General features: G+C 33.5%; 2 protein-coding genes across 2 annotated transcripts; both read right to left on the bottom strand.

Annotated features, from left to right (window-relative positions):
* Window positions 1-942: 942 nt before the first annotated feature.
* LOC126710062 (D-3-phosphoglycerate dehydrogenase 3, chloroplastic-like) lies at window positions 943-4,748 on the bottom strand. The gene is made up of 6 exons (XM_050410448.1): window positions 4,269-4,748; window positions 3,952-4,129; window positions 2,842-3,218; window positions 2,509-2,619; window positions 2,316-2,411; window positions 943-1,819 (listed from the first exon to the last, which is right to left on the bottom strand). The coding sequence occupies exons 1-6, from the start codon at window positions 4,644-4,646 to the stop codon at window positions 1,148-1,150; spliced, it is 1,812 nt and encodes a 603-aa protein (XP_050266405.1). The 5' UTR covers window positions 4,647-4,748; the 3' UTR covers window positions 943-1,147.
* Window positions 4,749-8,404: 3,656 nt separating this feature from the next.
* LOC126693597 (probable carbohydrate esterase At4g34215) lies at window positions 8,405-10,031 on the bottom strand. Its single transcript, XM_050389631.1, has 2 exons — window positions 9,403-10,031; window positions 8,405-8,602 (listed from the first exon to the last, which is right to left on the bottom strand). Exons 1-2 carry the CDS (start codon window positions 9,991-9,993, stop codon window positions 8,405-8,407), a joined length of 789 nt encoding a protein of 262 aa, XP_050245588.1. The 5' UTR covers window positions 9,994-10,031.
* Window positions 10,032-26,549: the final 16,518 nt, after the last annotated feature.

The raw sequence follows: 26,549 nt of genomic DNA, 5'->3' as shown, positions 1-26,549 counted from the left end.
GCATAATGGAATTTCATTGAAGAACCTTGGCAGACTCGACTAGAACTCACATGGATTGTCTTGATGAGGAACACCTCGACAGTACTAGATGTCAGTTGGAGTATCAAGAATTATGGGATTAGGTAAACACTGCCAATTCTACACAGGCTTTTTTTATTTTTTTTGCCTCTCATTTTAACACTTGTTTAATCATGTTCCCAGTTGATTAACTCGAAGAAGAATGTGGAATGAAGCTAAGGTTTAGGAAAGGGAATGAATTTTTATAGGGAAATTGTAGGGGGGGGTTTAGTTGATTTGAAGAATGAGAATTTAGAAGAGAGCCTAGAGAGAGAGAGAGAATTAGAAAATTTGCATAAACTTTCACAGTGAGGCACGAGTCACAACCTCACTCTTAACTTATAAGGGGAGGAGGCGTGATGTCAATTGATTAATTAGAATTCATTGGTTACTATTTGTACTATAATTTTACAAAGCTAACATTAAAAAACAAAAAAAGAAGAAGAAGAAGAAGAAGTGAAAAAAGAAAAAAAGAAAAGAAAAAAGAAGCAGCTAAATATGGGCTCTTTAACCAACTAAGAAATAAACATTTCTTGGTTAAACTTGCTCTAGTTTCATGATCCTAGCCTCCATGGTATGATGTTGGGCTGGTCTCAATGAGTCTTGGGCTGGGTTGCAACATTGGGCTTGTTAGTTATTAAAGAATGTGGAGAAAAAAAGGAGAGAAAGAAAACCATGTCTACTACTAGAATACATTGAAATCCTCCTTCAAATTCTAGTCATCCAGTAGTAAGTTCATAGGGAAGGTAAAGGCAAATAAATCATCTAGTACTTAGGTAGACTACAGACAAATAATGCTGTTCCAGCACTACTTACTCTTGTGTAGACACACAACTCCTACAAAAGTAGTTATAAGACTCATAACACCAATGTGGTAGATGGAACTAACTAAACTGAAGGCTTTGCTTATATATAAACATTTCTTATATTCATTGAGCTTTACAACAACACCAGAGGCACGCATGAGACTAAACTATAAATAAATAAAAAATGGTACAAAACCCAATTTATCTTAAAGAGAACCTGTCCATCTGTCTTCATAATTGGGCATCAGACTTAACTCCCAAGACTATGGTGATATTGGCTTACATTACAATTTCAGGAGAACAATCTCTTCAATGGCTGGAATACCCCCAATTTTCTTTAGAGCTACCCCACTGGGCTCTTCATCCACACCAATAGTCATGACTGCTTGTTTTCCTGGGGCAGTCCTTCCAACACTCATGAAGCTCACATTTACATTCTCCTCAGCCAAGATTCTCCCCACCTTTCCAATTATACCTGGTTGATCAACCTGCCTGCACAGAATAAGACTTCCTTCCAGGCTCACATCTACCGGAAATGATCCAACCTTTGTCAAATGGGGTTTCCCGTCCTTCACTCTTCCGTCAATTTTAATATCACCAGAATCTGCAATTGCACTTGCGAATTTTGATTCTACATTGGCAATATGAACCTGGATGAACTCGAGTGGATTCTCAGGTGAGCCATCCAGCAGAATTAATTCTTCTGTTATCTTCAGTCCTCTTTGTTTGGCAATGAAGTCAGCATTGACTAAGTTCACAAAAACACTTGAAATAGGCTCAATTAGACCCTTGGTAACAGTAGCACGGAGCAACCGAGTGTCTAGATCATCTGGAACTCTGGCAGAAGCATATGTAACCTTCACTGATTTCACACCACTACCGCCTGCAACCAGTTGCACGGCTAGCCTTCCAAGTTTTTCTGTCAGCGCAACATATGGTGCAAGGGCTGATAAAACCTGACATCAGAAAAGAGAAGTGTTTTTTTGTTCACCAAATGCAGAAAAACATGTGAGAGCATGTCTTCATGTATTATATAAGCACAACAGAGAGCTCGCAGCCCATCAAATAATTGAGTCTACCTAGAATTTCATTGTTGAATTATGGGGAAAAGAAAAACCAAGTAATTGGAGGAATATTAATTCATGACTATCAAATGGGTAAAAGGTATGATTTCCAATTATATTGTTCTAAATTTTAAATGTGAAAGCCCCTAGAACAAATGTCTTCACCATATATACAGAATACATCCCATGTATCTCTCAACAAGGTCAGAAATTTTGTCTTAGAATGACATGTACATAATAATTTCATGAGAACTCTCCAGTTGGAGACAAGTCTTTTGTGATGGGATTAATAGAAGACACTAACAATCTACCAAGAAAAAATTCATAGTCAATTATCAACCATAATTTAAGAAAATGAAATCTAGTGAAAGAAATTCAGTTTTAATACCTCAGCAGGAACCATGGGAGCATTCACAGCAGTTGCAGCAAGTTCCCCTTTCAATGCTCCAACAACAGCTTCAGCTATTTCAATGGCCACACCTTCCTGATTACAAGAACCCAGCATGGTAGAACTAGATAATTATGAAGGAAAAGAAGTTTATAAACTAAAAGGAGTGTTCAGAGTAGATGATCAATTACACCTGAGCCTCTGTAGTGCTGGCACCAAGATGAGGAGTTAAAGTTAAACTTTCATGCTGGACCAACTTACTGTCATTTGGTGGAGGCTCTTCTATGAAAACATCTAGTGCTGCCTGCAGAAACAGATACAACAATTGATTAACTCATCTACGTGTGGTTGTGTAATGGATACAACAACAACAACAACAACAACAGTGGCCGCAACCAAGCCTTAGTCCCAAAATTTTACATACTCAATAGAAAAATCAAAGTCGGCCACATATATTCCTCTCTATGTGGTTGTATAAATAGATATAAAACAAAAAAAAAAATACATTTGACAGCAAAATAAATACCTGAGCAACAATACCAGAATCCAGGGCTCTGAGAAGAGCCTCCTCATCAATTACACCACCACGAGCAACATTGACAATTCGAACTCCCCTTTTCATCTTAGAGAAAGTATCATCATTGAACATCTGTGAGGTCGCAGGAGTAAGAGGCATGTGCATGGAGATAAAATCTGCACTTGATAAGGCTTCATCAAAGGTCACCAACTCTACACCAATTGCCTGGGCACGGTCTGCTGAGGCGTATGGATCATGTGCAATCACATGCATTCCAAGTCCCTTGGCACGCCGAGCAACTTCTGATCCTACCTTTCCGAACCCCATTACAGCCAGAGTTTTCCCCACCAGTGACACCCCAACATATTTATTTCTCTGCCACTTCCCTAGACACACCAAATCACATTACCAAATAAGAATTCCAGCATTTTATAAACAACATGAAGTGATTAAACCAAGGATAAGAGACTTAGTTGAGTTCAGAACACGTTATTGTTAGATTTATAGCCTAGATTACATACATATACTGAACCATACCGTCTTCAACTAAATATTTTTTTTATTTAACTATGATCACAAGATTGGTCATAACCACCAATTCTACATATTTTATAATTTCATCTATACAGCTTGTTCAAGTAATTATGAAGAAAAAAGACTTTGTAATGCAGGTTTCTGCTAAAAAGAATCATATCCTCACACAATTCTCTTTAAACTAATCAATATTTATTTTTATCCCTTTTTAAACATTCAAAATTTAATGGGTGGGAATAGGTTCTAACTTCTAATTAGCTCATTCTAAGTGTCGCCTATACCAAAAAGGAACCTTTTGTTACCATGGGGTAATGGTAAAGAGCATCTATCATAAATGGACATGATAGGTTCAAGTCATATATGGATATATAAAACTAATATCTCCTAGTGAATTGACTCTATATCTTAACAGCAATACTAGCTTCAACTAAACAACAAAAACCGTTTTCAAAATTTCAATACAGTCCACCGAAAAGCCAAATTAAATTAGTTAACACAAAGCACACAAACCGCTCGAGGAAATGACTAAATGAGAATTTTTTGTTGTTGCAAGAACTCAAAATAAAGAATCAACACAGCACAAACCGGCTTTGAGTGAAGCACTGGCTTGAGCAATATTACGAGACATGGCAGTAAGCAAAGCAATCCCATGCTCAGCAGCCGCAATGGTATTAGCCGTGGGAGCATTAATAACAAGACAACCATGTTCAGTAGCAGCCGAGACATCAACATTATCGATTCCAACACCCGCACGACCCACTACCTGTTGAGATGTTCATATGAAAGTAGTGTGGTTAGTTATGTGACGAAGTCATATATTGGATGGTAATAACAAGAGTTAATGGTTAATATAACATTATCAGAGCGAAACCCCTTAAATACTCAATTGGAGTTTGTACAACCTTGAGTCGCCCTCCAGAGAACTCAAACACCTCGCGTGTGACCTTTGTGCCACTGCGAACAATCAAGGCGTCACAAAGAGAGATCTTGGTGCATAGCTCTTCGGGGCTGAGGTTGTATGAGCAGTCAACGTTGGCAAAACTCTTTAAAAGATCAATACCCGCCTCGCCTAGCTTCTCGGCGACGAGGATAGTGGGCTTGGAGTTCAGGAGGGACACTGTTATGAAGGATTTGGGCTTTCTGGGAGGAAAGGAAAAGGTGAAGGAAGAGGGAAGAGAGATTTTCCATGAGAGAAAGGAAGATGATAGTGGTGTTGTTGTGGTAGTGATGTTGTTTTGAGGTTTTGTGAAATTGAGGTGGAACGAGGTTGTAACTGCCATTTTAGTTAGCTGTGTCTGTGTTCTGTACTTCCGTTTCTATTTTCGTTTCTGACTGGATATTTTGGGATTTAGATTACGAGTTGTTTGGAGACACGTTGACTCTTGTTTTCAAGCCTGGCAGCTCGTGTGGGATTAAAAAAAAAAAAAAAAAAATGGAAGAGGAAGAAGAAGAGTTTCAATCTATGACATATACTTCTCATGATAATTCTTTAATATTAAATTAAAACACTAATCAGTTTTTGGTGTAGGCGGAGATTGAATACTAAATATCTTATTCAACTATTAGAAATTTTCTTAGTTGAGTTAATTGGGACCCACAGCTCGTAAGACCTATATGGGAGTCTTTTGGGTTAAAATTGCAAATTTTAAAGTTAATTTGCGTTATAGCTACTGTTCGAAGTTAATTGGGAAACTGAGGAGAGAGACTGAATTTCGGCAATTGCGTTGCCGAAATTCAGCCAAAAATTTTTCCCCCAAAATTTTTTTGGTTATTCTCTCTCCTCTCTCCTGCTTTCTGGTTGAATTTCGGTATCCTTATTCTCTCTCCTGCTTTTTTGGCTGAATTTTGGCAACGCCATTGCCGAAATTCAGTCTCTCTCCTCAGTTTCCCAATTAACTTCGAACAGTAGTTATAACGCAAATTAACTTTAAAATTTGCAATTTTAACCCAAAAGACTCCCTATATGGTGGTTTCATCCCAATAATTTTGTGAAAAATTAAAAATAAAGGAAAAACTAGTTAATGGATATCCTAAAAATATTGATTTAGAAAATATTTTTAATTTTTTAAGATAAAAAAAAGTAATTAATTTTTTTAACGTTTTTTATACGGAAAATGTTAGAGGTATAAAATTTTTTGCAAAAGGTTGATATTGTAAATAATTATTGGTAAATAAAAAAAGTGATTTTATTGGTAGGCCTAGATGAGAACCAGTAAGAAGTTGGCTACAACAACAGTTTATAAAAATGTTATAAAATAGTTTGTAACTGTAATATTACTCTTTTTATATTTCCCATGAAAATAGTGTCAAAATTTTTCTAAAATGATTTAGAAGTATTAACAATTGTCCAAAAAGTATCTGTTCACAAGACCCTCAATCAAAAATATGAATATATTTTTTAATTAAGAAAAAAAAATTGAGAGGAAAAACTAATTGTTTATAGAACAAAGTTTAGTTACAAAATTGATTGTAGTTTAAGACTACAATTTTGCTCAATATCATTAAAATTACTATAACCCCGTTTGGATAGCGTTTTGCACCTCACGTCTGGCATTTTTCCTTTTTTTTTTTTTTTTTTTTTTTTTTTACTAGCGCCTCTTGTACCATTCATGGGACATGAACAGTGCATTAAGGCAAATGTACAGTAATTCAGCCGTGAACAGTAACGAGGGAATTATTTTTTTTTTTATTGTTTTTAGAAATAAGTTTTCAATAAAATAAGAAGTATCCAAACACACACCACATATCTTGAAAATCTAACCATTAGATTGCATGTTATTTACACTCTTAATACACATGTCAAATTTTGTGCTAATTAAATACTATTTACTCTATAATCTATAAGATTATATTTTATACATAATTTTAAATTATAAAAATTTGCAATTTGAACTGTAGGGACACGATTATTTAACGGCCCAAGAATAACGTTGGGCTCGCACATGAAAGATACCTCACAATATGATTTGTAGAGAGTGGGCTTAAAAGGCTGGCCTTTGATCACGGGGCGATGATTCGACCCTGATTTCAGGGGAACTCAGGTAAAGAGGGGTTTAGCTTGGACATCCAAGCCATACAGCTTCGTAGCCTGAATGATTGGACTCCTCGGACTTGGTCCGAGGAGTATTAAGGTCTTTCCCCGGTGATCCGGCGGTGGGTTTTTTCTGTGGGTGTGTATACATCGTTAAGGTGTTTTCACCCATGGAGTCTTTCTCCTGGAGGTGGGATGGGAGGCTCTACTTTTTGGCCATCCTCCCCCTCTCCAGATTTACTTACTTTTTCTTTTATACTAGCCTGCGTTCGCTGTCCTTCGTCCACGTGTAAGGTCAACCTTTCCAAGACTGATATTTATCCCATCAGTCTAATCCCAGAATTGTTGGGGATGGTTGATAAAGTCAAAGAATCCGGCTCTGTTGGGTGCAGAGTCTTATCTGGGAAGGGTAGTAAGGGTAGCTTTCCCGAGATATTTTAGATCTTCTTTCAAATTTGTTCCTATACCTTTTTTTACCCCTCTTCTCAATGGAGCTTTGGGTCTGCCGGGGACTAAACTGTCCTCGGCTGCATCTCCGGGCCATTCTGTGCCTTATATTTTTGAGCTTGGGCCATAACCTTCTTCGGCTTGGGCCTTTGGACTCCCCATGAGCAAGTGGGCCTGGCCCATAAATTATTGGGCCCCACATGAACAATTTATTGATAACATAGTTACTCATCTTTAATTTTCTAAAAAATTTACAACCATGGAAGATATAAAAAGAAAATGTAATCCAATGGTGGATTTATTAAAATTTACATCCAATAAAAAGATATTGAGTAAGATTGTAATCTCAAGTTACAACTAATTTTGTAACTAAATTTTGTTCTTACTTATATTAAGAAAATTATCCAATCAACTTGAAATACACGGATGAATTGTGGTGGGACATCCTAGGAGAATATTATCCTAATAGCAACATGATAAATAACTTACTTTTATTTATTTTTGTTATGAGATTAAAGTTCACATATTAATTTGTAAAATTTATATAATAAAACATGTAACATTCTAAATAGAGGTTCTAAAAAATTCGTTTGCTTTTCATTAATGCTATGCTTATGCCAATAGCGGCAAATAAAAATACAAGTAAAGGAATATTTCTTCTTCTTCTTCTTGAAATTTTCTTTTTCTTTTTCTTTTTTTATTTATTTATATATATATATTTTTTTTGGTGATAGCTTTTTTTCTCAACCTTTGCTCATGGGTTTAGACCTACGTTGCTGGAACATTTGCACCTTGTTTTTGCTTTGTGTTGGACACAATTCCACACGCACAAGCACAATATCTAACACGAGAACTATGTGATAAAATTATGACGAGTTACTCGTGTGTAATATAGATAAGGCCCAAGTTCAAATTAAGTCTCATATATTAAGAAGTTTACAATGGTTTATAAAGAGCTCGTTCCAATCCAATGTAGGGTTCACATAAGAATCAAAGTGCTTGTAACACATCCACACCAACACAAAAAACTTGCATTTGTTCGAAAACAAGGCACATATCAGGGAACTAGAATTTCTTCTTGAAAGGGCCAAAGTTAACTAAGTTATGTTTAAAATCGAGATGCGAAACAAACACTCAATTTGTCCCGGGCCACGATTGCTTATTTGTCCGGTGCCAATTAGAGTAGAAAAAAGAAAAAAAGAAAAAAAATACTGATGGCAGGTGATAGATCGAGGCATTAATACTTTGTTTTCGTTTACTGAATTCTTTTCAATGAAGAGTTGTAAAATAAACATAAATTCAAAGCTAAGCATGTAAACTGAACAGATATAAAGGTTTCTGGGAAAGCCCCTATTTTGTTTGGATGGCATTTTGGCCACTCTTTAGCAACGAAGAAACAGCATGTTTAGAGGGTATCTGAATTACTTATAATCAAACTAAAGCAAGCATTCATGGACATCATAAAAATAGAAGATTTGTTAATTATATTAATAATAATAGAAGAATACATCCATGTTGTTCATTGTGAGATACATTTTGGTCATTTGGTCATATATACGGCTAATGACTAAAAGAAGATAGGAAGGTATCAGCCAACCTCTGACCCAATAGAACCTGAGACGCAGTATCCAAGTGCAGATTGTCTTTGTTAAGGTGGGATCCCTTAGCATCAATGCACTTGACATTGTTCAGATTTATGCTCAGCTGAGCTTCTCTTACAGTTTCCATTAAGGGGCCTTCTGCTGATGCAATCGCAACCTGCACACAGAAATACCAGGCACAAACAGACACTTTTCTTAAGAATTTTTCTAAACATTATTTAGTACTATTAAAGTAACCATAAAATAAAATTAACTAACAATGAGTATAAAGGAAACAAAAAAAATTTAAACTTGTTTAACAGTTGCTAATATATCTTGTGAATGGTACATTATAGTAATGAATTTATATAAAAGTGATGTTACTCTATTAATAATTTATCATCTTTATTAGAATGTTGTGAAAAAAGTTATGGAATAAGGTTATGAAAAAAATTGTATCCCTAACATTGCTTTTGACGAATAATATTGGTTTTTTATTTCTCTTATGTGTCACTTTAAAATTGCAGAAACAAAGATTTTGTCCAATAAGTAAATATTTTTCATCACATGACTCAAAGGTCTACTCATAACAAAGTAAATCGTTACTTGCAAACAAAACACAAGAGACCCTTCTAAAATGACTCTTGAGAACAAAACATTTGAATAAAATACTACCTAGAGGTGTATTTCAAATGAATTCCTTTTATGGTTTATATTAAATATTAAAAAGCAATATATCCAACGTTACATGACGAAAATTACATTATTAGATATAAAAAATAAAAATATGAATCATGAAATTGTGAGAGTTCTTGTTCCCGAACTACGAAACACAACTAATTAATTGAATGCTTAATAAGAACTTTCGAACCTGAGTTGAAGTAAGAGGAATGAAAAACAAAACATTCTGAATTTTCAAAAGAATATAGTGTGTCTGAATATTGAATTAAGCTAAATTCAATTAAAGAAAAACCATACCATGATTATGGGGAGGTCAGGAGCGTTCAGATCACGTCGAAAATCTTGGAACAATTTCTCCAATCTGCTCTTGTATGACTCTGCATCCGCTTTCTCATTTGTATCGCTCTCACCTTGATACCAAATAAGTGCTTGAATTTTCCCTCCACTTTGCAACGAGGCCTTTGCCCTATCCACTAACCTTGTGTACAATTTAGTCCCCAAAGCCCATTGCTTGATCTTAGTTGCTCCTTTTGCACAAGGAACCAGACCAATCACCCCAAAGCTAGTGTCCTTGGCCAAGATTGCATTAGCAAAAGGCAATCCAGGTCCAATGCCTACAGTCTTACCATAGTCGATTCCCACATGAAGAGGCTCATGAGCTTGCACCCAACTCTTGTCTAAAGCTAGTTGGAGAATGTTTGGATTGGGATTGCTTTCATAAGGGATTATACCATCCCATTTCGGCGTGTTTAGTCCTCCACGTCCAGCCATGTTGCTTTGCCCCGCTAAGATAAATATGTTCTTAGGTTTAACTTCTTCGGGGCAAACAGATCCGGCAAGAGCGACGAAGAAGAAGAAGAAGAAGAAGAGAAGCATCCCTTTGCTCATCTTGGAGGCAAAGTGTTGCAATGGGGAAATATCCTTTGGATTCTATTTCTCTTGGGATGTCTCTTGAGCCATGTTGCAAGCAAGATAGTTTCTATTTATATGGCAGCAAATTTGTTTTTAGTTGCAATTTACAGACTAGAGAATTTGTTTTGAGCCAAACCTCTCTAACTATCTAAACAAACTACTTTTCATTCAGGCATTTTCAATGTCCCTTCCCTTAATTTCTGTGTAATAAAACAACATGTTTACAAAAGGAAAATACTAATTAAAGCCACTATGTCAATGTATTACTAAGATAAATATGATTGGTGCCACTTCAATAATATTATACTAACTAAATATCTTTTTTCTTTTTTTTTTTTTGATTAGTGACACATTAATTATAAATTTATTTAATAAAAAATATAATTTTTTTTCCATAACATCAATATTTTAAAGAATGAAAATACAGCTTAATTAGTATTCATTTTGAGGCTCATGTTGGAAACCAACAAACAAACTAGATAGCTATCAGTTATCAATCAAGAATTTTACGCAAAATTTTCTGTTGAGGAGATAGCTATCAGTTATCAATCAAGAATTTTGCAAAAACTTTTCTGTTGATATCCTCCTCAACTATTATACAACAAAATAATTGTTATAAAGAAGAGGTTAAGAATACTAAGATCCTTCATGCTTGCCTGTTAAAATGACTTACTTATTTGTATTTACTATTTAGATGTGATTTATTGTAGCATTCTTTTCGAAACCTCAACTTTGTAACTAATGGAACAAACTAGTTTTCAATTAAGAATTTTGGCGGAATACAGCATATATTAACTAAAATACGAAATGTATGGTTTTGAAAAATGATCTATGAAGAAATTTGTAATTACTAATTACCTCTTGGTCACATTTCTGCCCATTCATCACATTTTTCCCCAATTGTGCGTAGATGCATTTTATTGAAGAGACTCGTGACTTTGGGTATGAATATTTTATTTTTGGTAAGAAAATTAAAATACTATTATGATTAAAACTTAATTACCAAATGTTCTAAAAAAATCATAACGACTTTCATTAATTATTTTAATTGTCTATTATAAAATTTTGGTCTTGATAAAAAATTATTAAAAAAAAAAAAACTTTTCTTACACTATGCACTTTGGTACGTAACTTAAAAATAATTTTTCTTTTCATCTTTACTATTTATTTTATAGTTAAATTTCAATTATATTATTAGAGTATCTTTTATGGTTTATATCATGCATAGTTATCATAACTGACCAGACTAAAAACCTGGTTCACTGGTTCATTGATTTAATCTATGATTCATTAGCTGAACTTGTAGATCCAATAATTAATTAATTAATTAATATTTTTTTTTTATATAGTTATAAAAATATTTAGAAGACAAAGAAGAAAAAAAAAAAACGATTTGAACTTGAATACTATAGCTGAATGGATAGATTAGACTTGAGGGGAAAAAAGTGAACATTTTTTTTAAAATTCTTTATTGACTTAAAAGCTCTTATAAAGACATGATAAATCCTTTAAAAAAATGTATTTTTTTCTATTATAATTAGTGTAACTACTGACTATCAAATTATTTTAAAAAATGACTATTATTAATAATAATAAAATATTTTAAGCAAAAAAAAAAAAAAAAAACTAAAAAGTCTAGAGTCACTGAAAATTTCATATAAAAATAGCACTGTCCTTATTTCTCACCCTTGTGCATTTGACTGTTTTTTTTATTACATAGTAAACATTTCAAAATTTTAACAACTTAATTTTTCTGTATATCTCAATCAAATGTGCTGGAAATTCCGGCAGTTTAATTTATAAGGACCTTGAGAGCTTGGGTGTAAAAATAAGTTAATAAACTTTTATGGGCTTAGACCAAATAAGGCCCAATACTTCCTTCTTCTTCTTCTTCTTCTTTTTTTTTGATAAGAGGCCCAATTCTTTCTTATGTTCGTAAGATGTTCAATAATAGTTGGATTCTAATATAGATATCCAGAAATCATGTGATGGGGGTTCAGGCCGATCGAAGGACCAATTTTCTACACTATGCGTGCGTTATGCATTAGAGTTGGGCCTATCTATATTGTCTGTTGCAATGTAATTAACCATCGCACACCCTTGGTGCGATGGTCACTTCACAAGTATAAGTGCTTGTGGTGTGTGGGGGGTAAGGGCCGGGGTTCAAATCTCCAGGAAGGAACTTTACACACATATACACTTAGATTAGGCTAGAGTAGAAATTCTATCTTGTATAAAAAAAAAAAAAAAAAAAAAAAAAAAAAAAAAAAAAAAGCTATATACATTTAAAAAAGAAAAAGAAAAGGCAGAAACGTACATGTGTTCATGGGAAAAGTGCGACAGAGTAGAATTATATGACTAATTGTATTTAGAGCTTTTATTATTATTGACGATAGAGTATCATTCTTTCTTAAGTAGACCACCTCCTTGCCAAAGTTAATTTGCAATTAAAAAAAAAACAGCAACATTTACTGAAAATTATTATGTACTCCAGAGTATGGTGATGTAGTACTATGTTATTGTACTCTGAAAATAACTAATAATTACTTAATTTTTACTGTTTTTTATTATTTTAATTTAGTTTATTGCAAGGGAGTTTTCCACTAGTGGCGAAACTTTTTTTTTTTTTTTTTGGCCATATCAGCTTTAAAGGGGGAAAAATGTATGGCAGGTGCATTATTAGTTTTTTTGTAAAAAAAATGGTATTAGGGATATTAGAAATTTTACTACATTAATTTTAGCTGATGTCATCAATTATTAAAAAAATAATTTATATATTTATTTATTATGTTGTTAAAGTGACATAAATCATATTTATTAATTATCATATCAATTTGTAGATATACCTTGTAGTAAAATTTGTAGTAATTGGTCAATTTCAAGCAACTACTTTAATTTGTGGTCTCGGTTGATTACAGTGGTAAGGCTACGGCGGCATTGCTTGGGCAATCCATCTTTTAGTTTTTTAATTTTTTAATTTTTTTTTTTTGGCTTCATATTTTTCAGTTTTTTTGCTGGTTTTCTCCCCAAGTTCCCATCTATAAGTAACAAAGCTTTTGATTTTTAATTTTATATTTTAAAAAAACAAATTGCTTTAGTTGTTTGTGACAAAAAATGTGCTTGTAAGATACTGTACAAATAAAATCAGGATCCCAAAATCTACTCTTTTATGATAGAGAAGAAGTACCATAATGGTTTTGGGACCTCATGTACGGTATCCACTTGTTTAAACTTACACTGGAGGGCATTTTGAAACTTGGATCGGACCGTACTGTCCGACCGCGTTAACTGGAAAACCGTCCACCAAAACGGTTTTTTTAACCTCAAAAACCGACATATAAGAAAAACTCAGGGAATCGTGCGAACTGTGGTTGAACCACCCGATTTTAAAAATCGTGGACGGTTATCACGATTTCGCAGGTTCAGTTGATTCAAAGTTTTTTTTTTTTACTGGCTCAACCATTGTTGAAACTTCGTTAGACTTTGAGATCGCACCAACATTTATTCTTATTCTTCTTCTCAGTCTTGCTTGCCCCTTCTCTCTCTGCCGACTGCTGTTTCTACATTTTCTCTTTCTCCGCGTTGTTTTTGTTTGTTGTTTCTACATTTTCCTCTCATTCTACGTTTTTTCCTTTGCAATCTAGAGTCTTCTGGTCTACTTTGAAGATGATTGACAACTTGCTTTCTATCACACACTAAATACATGCTGTCAACCACTTTATTTTAAATTTTGAGTAGGTTTAGGATCACAAATTATTTCACAACTTTTTTACCACAACTCTGATGTGGCAAATTGTGAGTAATTAACCTATCACTTACACATGGATCCACCATTTTTTCTTTACCAATCACACTATGTCATGTCACAGTTGTGGTAAGAAATTGTGAAAAATTATGTGGTCATAGACTTTTTCTAAAATTTTATTGGGTTTAATCAATTTTTTAATGGTTTATCCGGTTACTCTTCTAGCTGTTGTTTATTTTTTATTGAGAAATGCTAAGGATACTAATTTTAACATGTGTCATAACTCGCCATATGGTAAGTTATGATTGGTAAGGGTGTGTTAGTGGGTTATGTAGAGATATATTCTTACCAATCACAACTTATTATGTGGCTAGTAGTGGCACAAAATTGTGCCCAAATTTATATCTTCAGCATTTTTCTTTTGGGTCCGGTTAATGTGTGCAGGCACACATTAAGCCATCAATTTTTAGATATATTTTCTTGAAAATTGAAAAAATATTGACAATTTTTTTAATTTTCGAGAAAATATTTCCAAAATTAGATGACTTAATGTGTGTCTTGGCACACATTAGCAAAATCCTTTTCTTTTTTATTTTTAAAATTTAACTAAATGCAAGCCCTCAAGTGTCATTCACTCCTTTCAAAATTTTATTGGGCTTTGTTCTTTATTTAATCAATTTTTTAATGCTTTGTACTGTCACTCTTCTAGCTTTTATTTATTTTTTATGTTTAAAATTTTCATAAATGGTTGAATACTCAAATGGGCTTTAGCATAAAACAATTTACTGGTGGTAGTTAAATAGGTTTGAGCATGACTTAAACTTCGTTTGGATTGCATTGAAAATAGGGGATGTCTGCATTTGGCCTTTTTTTTTTTTTTTGGTACTATTCATGAGATCCGTAAGTACGGAATTTAGCAAATTTTACTATAAAATTGGGTCCCACAACACTATTTATACATTTGAAAATTATTTTGCTATAATATTTTTAGTAATAAATTTTCAGTTTTTTTCAATAATAAATGGTATTCAAACAAACCTTTAAGATAATTTAGACATAAGCTCTCATAAAAATTTTAAAAGAGTAAAATATTGAGCTTTAACAAAAAATGATTTAGGCTTGTTGAAGATTTAATATTTCTTAATTGCCTTATGAAAGTTATGATATAAAAAAGACATTTCAAAAATAAATCTTTATATTTATTTAGGCTATTTTAGTTCATTTTTATACTTTTATTAATTTAATATATTTATTTATATTTTAAATAATTATTAAATTAATTATGTCATCCTCCCTATTCAAATATCATTAAACTGTCTGAGTTTAAAACCATGTAATAGATGCGGCTTAATTTTTTTTTTTTTTTTTGGGAGAAAAGATGCGGCTTAACTGTCATGCATTGCATGGTATCACTCTTTTTACGGCCAGGGTTAGCAAAGATATTTTGTCAAAATGTATAACGTAGTCTGATTCTGACCTTTCATTTTTATTTTTTTAGGTGATAGAATGAGAGACCGTAAGAGAAAGATTTGGTTTTTGTTGTCAAATCAAACTTTAATAGGTAGTTGAACTGTTGAAAAGCCTGAACCTTCAGTGGTTGTTATTTATATGGGTCTCTTTGGTTTGACTAGGACACCGTCTCCTTTATCAAAAGTTAGCTGTTGTCAAATTCTCTTTCGCTGGAAACAAAAGCTTAATTGGGTCTCTTTTACTATTGATGAGTTACAAATTAGTCTGGAAACAACTGTTTGGATCTTGCAAAATGAAAAATAACTTGTGCAAAAAGATTATCTTTCATAATTTGACTTACTGTGTTATGAAACATACATTAATGGACTCACCCCTTGGTCTGATTTTGTACCATGCTTATTACCTTTTTGTGGATGGACACCCGAAGTAAATTGTAGTTTTTGGGTCCAGCTCAAAAGGCCGAGGATGGTTTGGGATTAGACTTTAGACTATATCTTAGTTTTAACTTTCAACTACTTTCAGGAGAAAAAAAATAAGAATCTTTTTCCTCATCAATATCAAATGATACTCATATCAATTTTGATTCATTACTAATTTTTTCCCTCGCCTTAATCTCAGTGGCTCCTCTCTTATGTCATGAGTAGAATGAGAGAAGCACTTTATATATCTGCATATCTTCATTTTTATAATGTTTGAATGTTATATAATTGTAAGGTTTACACACTGTAAAAAAGAAAATACATATATATTAAATCGAATATATTAAATAATTATTGATTACAACATATTAGAGTGGCCTAACTATTGCCTTTATTCATGTGTGAATAAAGTAACAAAACGAATTTGTGAAACCCCACTATGCTCCACTACTCCTCCTAACTTCTTGTTTTCTACTTATCTATAGGACCTTGAATATGGTTACATGCCTAATCCAAGGAATGCATAGGACTAAAAGATACAAACAAACAAGAAAAGAAGGCCCCCCGAAGGTTGAGAAAATCGTAAGATTGGATCTCAAATGGAAGACATATAGGGATTGCTTCTATCTTGAATAAGGGGTCATGCTGAATACAAAAAACCAACTAAGCATCAACCAATTATCGACTTGAAAAGTCAAATATGGCTGCATATGAAGCTACCCCAGAATCTTAGATGATTGGTTGTTTTTTTGGTTAAGTAGATAACATTACACATGTTCACTGGTTGCAAATAAAATCCACAAAGATTTTGAAGGCAGTTCTTCACTTATTATGTTCGTCAAATAAAGGTGAATTGCCAAACTGTGTATATATAGTTTTAGTGAATCTATACAAGTTTTTATAGTTGTTGACATATGAAAGTCACCCACATGTTTTATATGGCTAATTAATTAAACAAACAAGATTATAATAAGAGAGACTTGCTCATGGATGCAAAGTTTTGCAAACTGGCAAAGGCGTCCTAGATGGGCGTGTTGGCAAGAAAATGATTGTCTTCTTTTTTCTTTGAAATGAAACGGAGAATTGAAAATTGAGTAGTTCTTTAAATTTTAAAGATAGATTTGTGTCTGGTCAACTAAATGTTAAAACTTAAAGTGTTACCAGTTGTCCAATTGTATAGACAAAAATTTTATAAACTGGGCTGAACTTATTTGATTGGTTCCACACCACCTAATGATATATATGGTATTTTTTTTCCTTTTCTTGGGATCTTCGTTACTAAGAATTTGGCTAGTCTATAGAGCCATACTCTCTTTAGCATAGGCTTAGTTGGACTCCACTAGGTAGTTTCATATCATCAGGTGTTTGTTTCTTTTGTGTTAGGTAACTTTGATGAAACTTATTTGTTGTTATGTTATTTACTTGAAAGAGAAAAGAAAAGAAAAATATTTGAGCAAATAAATTGATTTGTTTGAAGAAAAATGCAAGCTTATTTGCTTGAAGTCACTTTTTTTTTGTCCCACTTTTGAATAAATAAATTAATAAAAATAAGTCATTCAAAGACATATAATTCGCATGTGATTGTTTAACTTTTTCCTTCTTACGATAAATCTACAATCCTTTTATGGTTTACTTAAGTGGGTAAAGCACAACTTTTGACTAATCTAAATCATGCGGTGATTCAGTCTAATTTTATTTAAATAATTACAACCTGGAAATAATTATAAATAAATCTCTCAAACCACATGCAAATTTGTCAAAATTAGCAAGCTTGCATGAGTTGGCGTTAGAGTTGTTGGTCTTAATCGTGGATTTAAGAAAACCCCTCAGCTAGTGTAATCATTAGGTTTTTTTTTTTTAATTATTTTTTTTAATGTTGGACAAAAAAATACTTGTATTAAAAAATAAACTTTATAAAGTTGTATATATATAAACCCAATAAGTTTAAGAAGTGAAAAATAAACTCTCCTAAATTAACTTGACATTGCCTAAAATTAAGCATGTATTGCTAGTGTACATGTTGATCTAAATTTTTTGACTTGCCGTAGAAAAGTTGGGTGATATTTCATTATTTCTGTCATTATGTGTGAAATGTTGAGTGCTTGTTTAATTGGATGGAATTGGACAAACTCATTGGTTAATGTCTAAGCTGAGCTCAGCCATGCCCATATAGCCGCCTAAAGCCAATGGCACCATTAATTGAATTCTTCCACACAAGCTGCCAATAACTACGTTTACTTGCTATGTTTGTTTTTTCTATAGTGAGTCAACCTATCATTTTGATGCCAACCAAATTGACTACTGTCTTAACCATTAAGGGAGCAAGTGGTTCAAGTAAGAATGACCCACAATTCATTTCCTTGCATTTCCAGGACGTAAACCAAAAATTCTAGAACTCACGGTTCCAAAAATTGATTAAATTAAAAGATGTAGATCTATAATTATAAACAATTTTTGTTTCCGCAGACCATATATTCACTTCTTTAAACACAATTTTAATATTAGTAATAAAATCTAACGTGAAAAAACTTTGTTAGTTGTAATCCACTTCCCAATTAATATAAGTGTGTGCAGACAAAGATGTTTCTTTTAGAAATTAAAAAAAAAAAAAAGGTTTTAACAACTATTAGTGGAGACACAAATGCAATTATAAAAATCAACAATTTGGGTTATTAAAAAAAGTGAGATCCAAAGCTTTCAAATGGCCAATTTTTCTTCCTCTCCATCCCTAGCCAATTCTGACTTGTCGAATAGTCAATTACTGGATGGGCCCTTTGATGTTTTTGTATATGAATGAAAAATGTAGCACGAGAACCACGATATTCTTCTAATCATTCTTGCTTTTCTTTTTTGTTTTTTTTTATTTCTTTTCTGTTGGGTTTTTAGGTGAGTGACCATTCCATGAAAGTTACTGACTGATCTTATTCTTATCATCATCGTCATCATCAAAACCTACTTATAAAAGATAGCTACGACCTTTTGGCCCACTGGCTCCTGCTCCAGATAATGCATTCGTAGCTTCATTTATTTAATTTTTATAAGGAGCCAATGAATGAAAGCAACTTCAAACTAAACCATAACTTTAAATAATCATTGACGTGGGAGGGAAGCTGAAATTATGATAATGAATATGAGTGGGAGTGATGTTAGGAATACTATAAATTTTATTATATACCAACTTTTAGAAAATAATGTGCTGTTAAAAAAAAGTAACTTTAACATTTATTTGTTATGTTATTAACATTCATTAATCATATTTATTATCACATCAATTTTTAAAAGTTATAATATTATAAAATTTGTAATAATTTCAGTATATTCTAATAAAAATATAGTAAATTTCAATGATCTATGCATACATAATTGCAGATCTCTCTCTCTCTCTCTCTCTCTCTCTCTCTCTCTCCACAAAACTAAAAAATCTATTACATACTAGCCCATTACATGTTAACTGAAAATAAGCGAAAATAGCACTCTATGCTTTATAGAACTAGCTTATATTATCTAAAAATTTTAAGTTGGTAACATATATTTAATAGTCTAATAAGAATAATTAATGTATTTTTGTCTATTTTTTTCCTCCCAAAAAAATATTCTCAATTACTTGTTTAATTGTCTTTTTTCCCTTACCACTCTACTAATGAATAATTTTTTCTATGATTTCTCGTACCTTTTCTAGTTCCTTGAATTAAATAAAATAGACTATTCAAGTGGATGTCAAGAGGCCTTTTTTGTGTGGATAATCTGAACCTTCATTATAGGAACAAGAACTAAGGAACAATAGAAGAACAATCAGTTCTGCAAATATTAGCAATAATAGCAGGGAGGTTAAACTTATTACAAGAAAAAGACTTTGCAAGACTGCTAACTGGAGGATTGTTGATGTGGTCCTCCTTGACCTCTCAACCAATAAAATGTCATTATTTATGTAAATGTGACATCACTTGGTAATTTTTATTTTTTATTCCTTATGCTGATTAGGAAGCTCATTCATGCATTTGTATAAATGGCGTTGTCTCATTGTTTGAGAGGATCACATCAACAGTTCTTCTGGTAGACCTAATAATTTCTCGTCAAGAGGCTTATAATCCAATACCATACATTACTTTCATTTATTGTTAAGAGAATAAGGTTCAAATCTCCATTAACTCCTAATGTACTATCTAATAATAATAATAACTAAAATAGATTGAATGATATGTAAAAGCTAAATAGTGATAGTAGCATAGAGGCATGATCAAACGATATATAAAATGTCTTATGAAATGTCGGTAATCTTATCATTTCCATTGTTACAAATCAACAAGCATTGAGTGAGTAACTATCATTATTTTAGAAAGGAAAAAGAAAAAGGGCAGACAAACTAAACAAACAACAAGTTCCCAATCTATGGCTCAATGTCAAATCAAATGGCCCTTTTATCTAAATCAACAAACCTTTTTTTAAAGAGTCCCCATCCCATGGAATAATGGAACTGTTACGTATTTCAGTAAAAGCGAACCATCAATATTATATCTAAATATTTCACAAATAAAAAGTGGGAGAAGAATAAAACAAAAAAATTATATAATTTTATTATTTGGACATATTAACTTTTATTTTTAAATTGAACACTTTAAAGTTTAAACTCCATACTTTTATAATGTATCTACAAAAAACCTCACCACATTTATTAAAGTCTGACATTTAAAATAACCAAGGAAAAAATTGTGGCTTTTATTTTCTGGTACTTTCAGCTAAAAAAATTATTTTATATATATATTTTTTATTTTTGATAAAAAAAATTTTAGATGAAGGAAGGCTACCTCATACCATAGTCAAGGCAAACCACATGCCTCAGGAAATTTACATTGGATTTATAGATCGCCTGTCAAGGAGGACTACTAGCACCAGGATTCGAACCTAAACATTTTGAGCGAAGTCGACCTTACCAACTGAACCAATCCCCATCAGCAACAAAAAAAAAAAAAAATATATATATATATATATATTATTTCTCTATTTCTAAGAGCATTCACAATTGGCCAACCATATGTCAAATATAACCAAAATTTAGCATTCAGGCCCAATAACTCTCAACAACCGGAAGGCTAAACAGGGGAAAGTGTAAATTTTTTTGGCATAGTGTTACAGTAGTATCGTAAATGTATGATGGTAGTGTAGCATAATCCCAAATCTCAAATACTATTTTTTATTCCAAATGCTCTTTCTCTCTCTTTGGTGTCTTTTCTCAAAGTTCTGCTCTCCCTCTGTCCACAACAACCCAAACTCCTCTCTTTCATCACATCTCTCTTTTAGCTCACGATGGTGGGTATTTTCTGGCATAGGCTCCAACATGAGTCAGGTGACGGTGTAGGTCGTGGGTATGGCAGCATGAGTTGGGTTGTGCGGTCTGGCGGCGTGGAGGTGGGTCGTGGCGAGGTCGTGTGTGGCAAGGTGGGTCATGGCAAGGCGGGTTGTGGCAAGCTGGGTCGCAACAAGGTGAGTCATGGACTCATGGCGTGGATTCCGACGAGGTGGGTCACAAATTCACGGTAGAGGTGAGTTGTGTGGGTTTTTCTGGCAGTGGTGGGTTTGTGACTAATGTGGGCGTGGGTCAGGAGGTGCAGCAGCGGCAAGGGCAAGGGATTGTGGTGGCGTGGGCCTAGTTTTGATTTTGGATTTGGATTTTGGATTTTGTTATGGATCTTGGCAGGATTTTGCTATGGATTTTAGATTTTGATTTTGGGTGGATTTTGTTATGGATTTTGCTTCACGGAGGTGGGTGGTGTGACTGAGAAGCTAGACGGTGGTGGTGGTGGTGGGTGGTTGAGAGAGTAAGAGAAATAGAAATCAGAGAGAGAAATGAGAAATATTTCTATATTATTTTAATGTTTAGTATGGTAAAATAAAAGTTTAAATGCTAAGTATATTGTAAAATGATATTGTATAATTGATAAAGTAATTTTTTTAGATGGTAAAATAAGATAAAATGACATTTTCAGAGAGGAATGCATTGCCGACCCAAATTTTTTCTAAAAATTCTAAATAACAACAATACAAGATACAACCGTTTTAAATCAATATGTGTCATACCCTTAGGTAGTCACATCGTACGATAGATGCATGTTACTGAGAAGCTAAATGGTGGTGGGTGGTCGAGAGAGTAAAAGAAATAGAAATTAGTGAGAAAAGTGAGAAATATTTTTATATTTAGTATGGTAAAATAAAAATTAAAATATTGAATATATTATAAAATGATACTGTATAATTGATAAAGTAATTTTTTAAAATAATAAAATAAGATAAGATTGCAGTTCCGAATGGGAATGCTATGCCGACTCAAATTTTTTCTGAAAAATCTAAATAACGACAATACAAGATACAACAGTTTTAAATCTATATGTGTCATACCCTCAGGTAGTCACATCGTACGGTAGATGCATGTAGCGGAAAATCATGCTAAGGAGGGCCCCACATGTGGCGCGAATCCCTATATTTATGATTCTTTTTGGGAACTCACGAAGTGGGTTATAGCTGGCACCAACTGACGTGGCGCTAGATTTTCAAATGCTTCGGTTACGTCGGTTAACGGTTCGATATGCAATGGCCACCGGCCACGTCACTCATTAACGGACAAATCAAGCTTTGGTCCCCACCTTGCAACCCAATTTTCACACGTGTCTGCAGGTTAATAGTATCTAACCGTTAATTTGATAGTTGGTACAAAACATATATAAAGCTTAAAATAATTATAAAAATGTAGAGAATAAATGTTAATTAGATTTTTGAAAATGACCCTAGCAAGGAAAAAAAAACAAAAAGGAAATTTAAGTGGGAAACAATAAGTAAATAAAGGTCGATTATTATGGATCTTGGTTCTTTATTGAAAACCAACTTGTAAATCTGCTATATTTAATCAAATACCTTTGCCATCTTCTTCACCTTTTGCTTTGCATGTTCATGTAGAAATTATCTTTGACATTTCTTGATGTTGTTGTTGTCTCTTCTCTTGGTTCTCCACCTCACTATTCAATCGCACCAAACTCCTTTTGAAAGTGAAAAGTATGATGGAGAAATGTTAAATCCCATTCTTCTAGTCATGTCTTCGTAGAGTTTATCCTATAAGTCCAAAGAGAGCTTTGGTTGTTTCCTAGGCGTGAAAAAGTGAAAGAAATGACACAATAATGAACGGATGAAATGCATTTTACTCACTATGACTTTCCAAATCCAAATTTTTATTCCTATCGAGTCATGCTTAAATGAATGCAGACCACTATCCATAACTTATTCGGAAAGAAAAAGTTGTAAATGTTGTTAAGAGCTTTATAATGATCTAATTGACATTTCTTTAGTGTTCTTAATAGAAATATTCTTAATTTAAATGCACTTTTTCTAACAATCAAAGTATATAAAAGAGAAAAAAGAAAAAAAAAAGATGTAAACTTTTAAATTAGACTAATTTCCCTTACGATAGATAAAATAAAAAAAATTAAGAAAAAATGGACCACTTAAATATATTCATAGCTTTCAAAATTTAAGGTCCATGAGTCTAAGATTTTACTTGCTGTTAAAATTCTTTTCCGTCAAAGTCCTTGGATTTGAAAAGCTAGTGCATTGAAACCTAATCCTGTCTAATCATGTCTATTGGTTCAACATCATTCATTCATGAGTACTACTGTTTTGATACTTCTGAATATTGGGGCCTATGGTATGAATGAATCCCAATGCCCCCAGTCCTTTTATGACATGGTGCCGGTATAAGGTGTACTTGTTCATTCCTTGATTCAATATAAACAAATTAATAATATCATTTATCATATATTCATATAATTTTTAACAAGGAATGGGTACACTGTGTGAGAAAATCTATGCATATTATTACTTGGTTATAGGCTCTTATAGCTATTTTATGATTTGCAGTTACAGAACCAACAAAAAAAAAGTTTTTAATCTCAAAATTTTGGAATTTGGTTATGAATTTTCAATATATTATCAAAGTTTGAGCACATATTCTTATCCGTATTCTATTTCCAACATGATTTATTTTACACAAATGCAATTCAGCTTTTTTGCTTATAAATGTGTGTATGTCTGTGAATTAGTGATGAGTATGATGGCACCTTCTTTTTGTGTTTTGGTACTTATATGTTGTAGTTTTTTTTTAATTCTTAAATATATTAATCTCTTTCATATTATTCTGTAATCAAAGACTTTATTGCTAGGAAACATCCTTTCACTTTCTATCCCATGTGACATGCTCAGCTTAGCCTAACAAGGATCACAGTCCTCAATCAATATTTAATTGCAGAAGTTATCCGAATCTTAAAAGTACTTTTAAAGATAGTACTTTCAGAAGGACTAAAAATAAACACTACCTTCCGTTGTCCCATAAAAAAACACCAGCTGCACAGTACATAATTGCAAGGATCCAAGGCATAAAATGGTTTCATAAGGCCATGCAAAACTGCAGAATACACAACCTTTGGGACCATTCTATGCTTTGTAAAACTCTCTTCCATGGACCAAAAACATTGAAACATTGCTAGGTGTGATGATTGAGAGTAGAGGACCTGACTGCTAATACTACCCAACACGCAAAAGATTTCAGATTTATTTTTTAAAATTATTATTATTAATTTTTTGTAAACAAAAAATAGGAAGAGGGAGCAACTGGTGTGGCTTCCCTACCTAGAGGTGATCAAAGTAATGCTTTACTAGCTCCCGGACGAGACCCCATACTCCCAGTTTATATGAGTAACTCACTTATTTTTTAGGTCAACCATTAGGAATGAAAATGAAATATAAAGAGCACTAATACATAGCTAGTTGTTCGAGGTTCGAACTCAAGTCCTGAAACTTGTTAACCCGATAGCTTAACAACTAGGCCATCTAAATGATGGTGATTTTAGATTAAGTTAATTCTTAAAGTTCTACATAAAAGTGAAGGGTATGATGATTGATTTCGTAAATTGTGCAATAATTCAATAACCTGGCCGGGCTACATAATGTCAATCTAACCACTCTACACCTCTTTGCAATTCGTAACAATGTTGATCTCGGGATTCTTCGATGTGTAACACTGGCAAGTCTAGCCCCACCAATAGATGAGGAAAATTAAGTATTGATTAGTTTAAAACTAATATAACATTATGTTTTTAACGGAGATATCTAAGACTTAAATCCCTCGTCCCTATTATAACTATTAAATTTTTAAAAAATAAAAATAATGAGCTTTCATCGAGTTGACATCCCCATTGGACAAAATGGGTTTCTGCCCTTTTTGGACAAATTAATTAGCCTTTTGCCATTTTTCCCAAACTAAATAGGAAAATGCCCCTCTTTTGAAAATCGAGTTTCTCAAAATCGAGTTAAAAAAAAAAAAAAAATTCTGGAGCCCTATAGTGACGTTTTTAGGGACCTATAGTGACATTTTAAGAACCTATAGTGGCGTTTTATAACTTGATATCCATGAAATCGAGTTATAGGCAGATTTCATGGATATCAAGTTATAAAACGCCACTATAGGTTCTTAAAATGTCACTATAGGTCCTTAAAAACGTCACTATAGGGGTTAAATTGATTTTCAAAAACTCGATTTCCAAAAGAGGGGTATTTCCCTATTTAGTTTGGGAAGAAGGGCAAAAGGCTAATTAATTTGCCCAAAAAGGGTAGAAGCTGAAAGTTCAAAAACGTGTACAAAACATCTTTGAACGTTTAGACCCCCAAATTACAACTTAACCAATACAAGCAATATGTCAAACAACTAGTGTGCGGAAACTTAACACATGCTATAATACGAAATTGGTTAAAGGCTATCTAAGCCATAACAAAATAAAACCACAGCAGATAATAAAAAGGCAAAGATAGAGAGGAAGGAAGATGCAAACACAAAGACAACACGCGATGTGTTATCGAAGAGGAAACCGAAGTCCTCGGCGAAAAACCTCTCCGCCGCCCTCCAAGCGGTAAACAATCCACTAAAAAATACAGTTGAGATACAAGGACAACAATAGACCCTCCAAGCCTAATCTACCCAGTGCACCTAAGCCCTCCAAGCTTCTTGCTCCAACGAAGTTGCACCGAACCTTTTTCTTTTCTAGCTTCCCGGATTCCGCTACTAGACCGTAACATCAACCAATGAAGATTGGTTCCTTCCTAACTGCTTCCCAGAAATCCAAACAACTGTCTCACAGTGATGATGATGGTGAGAACCAGGTTTGGTATAATGCCTCTCAAGGATTTGATAATGGAGAGGAAGAGAGTTGAGGAATTTGAAGAGACTCTAAGGTAGAGATTGTGGGTGAAACAATCTGGTTTTTCTTTAGGGTTTCTCTCTCAAAATTCTCTCTGGAAGCTCTCTTTCAATCGTGGGTAAAAGGGGTATTTATACTGGAGTGGGAGAGGAATGTGAAACGTCAGGTTTTACAAAACAGGGGTGGCTCGCGGCTTGACCTCGCGGCTTGACTAAGTCGCGAGATCCAGTCGCGAGTTAACCGTATGGCCAGTTGTCCTGTTTTGTCCTGTAGTGCTCCAGCTAGCATGACTGTTCATCTTCCAGCATGCTTGGCACGTGTGGTGCTTCTGGCGGCTTGAAGCCGCGAGTCACCCGCGAGTCCCAGCCGCTAGTCTCTGTTTTCTTGCACACTCTTGAGCAAACTTCACTCTATCTCACTCACTACCCTTACAACAAACCCACCTAAATACAGGGTTATTAAATGCTGAATTACAAGCGAATTTGGCACGGAATAAAGCCAATTAGATGGTTGAATAAATTCAACCTTACAATCTCCCCCTTTGGCTATTCCGTGACAAAACCCTAAAACAAACTCTAGACTTAACATGTGAGTTGGGAACAGTTGAACAAAACTCACTCACACCTAACTCTAGAAGTTGTGAAGCACTTGAATCATATGAAC

This window comes from Quercus robur, chromosome 2, assembly GCF_932294415.1.
Source record: "Quercus robur chromosome 2, dhQueRobu3.1, whole genome shotgun sequence".
Lineage (NCBI taxonomy): Eukaryota > Viridiplantae > Streptophyta > Magnoliopsida > Fagales > Fagaceae > Quercus > Quercus robur.
Note: the sequence above shows the minus strand (reverse complement) of the source record. Positions and strands in the feature narration are given on the sequence as shown.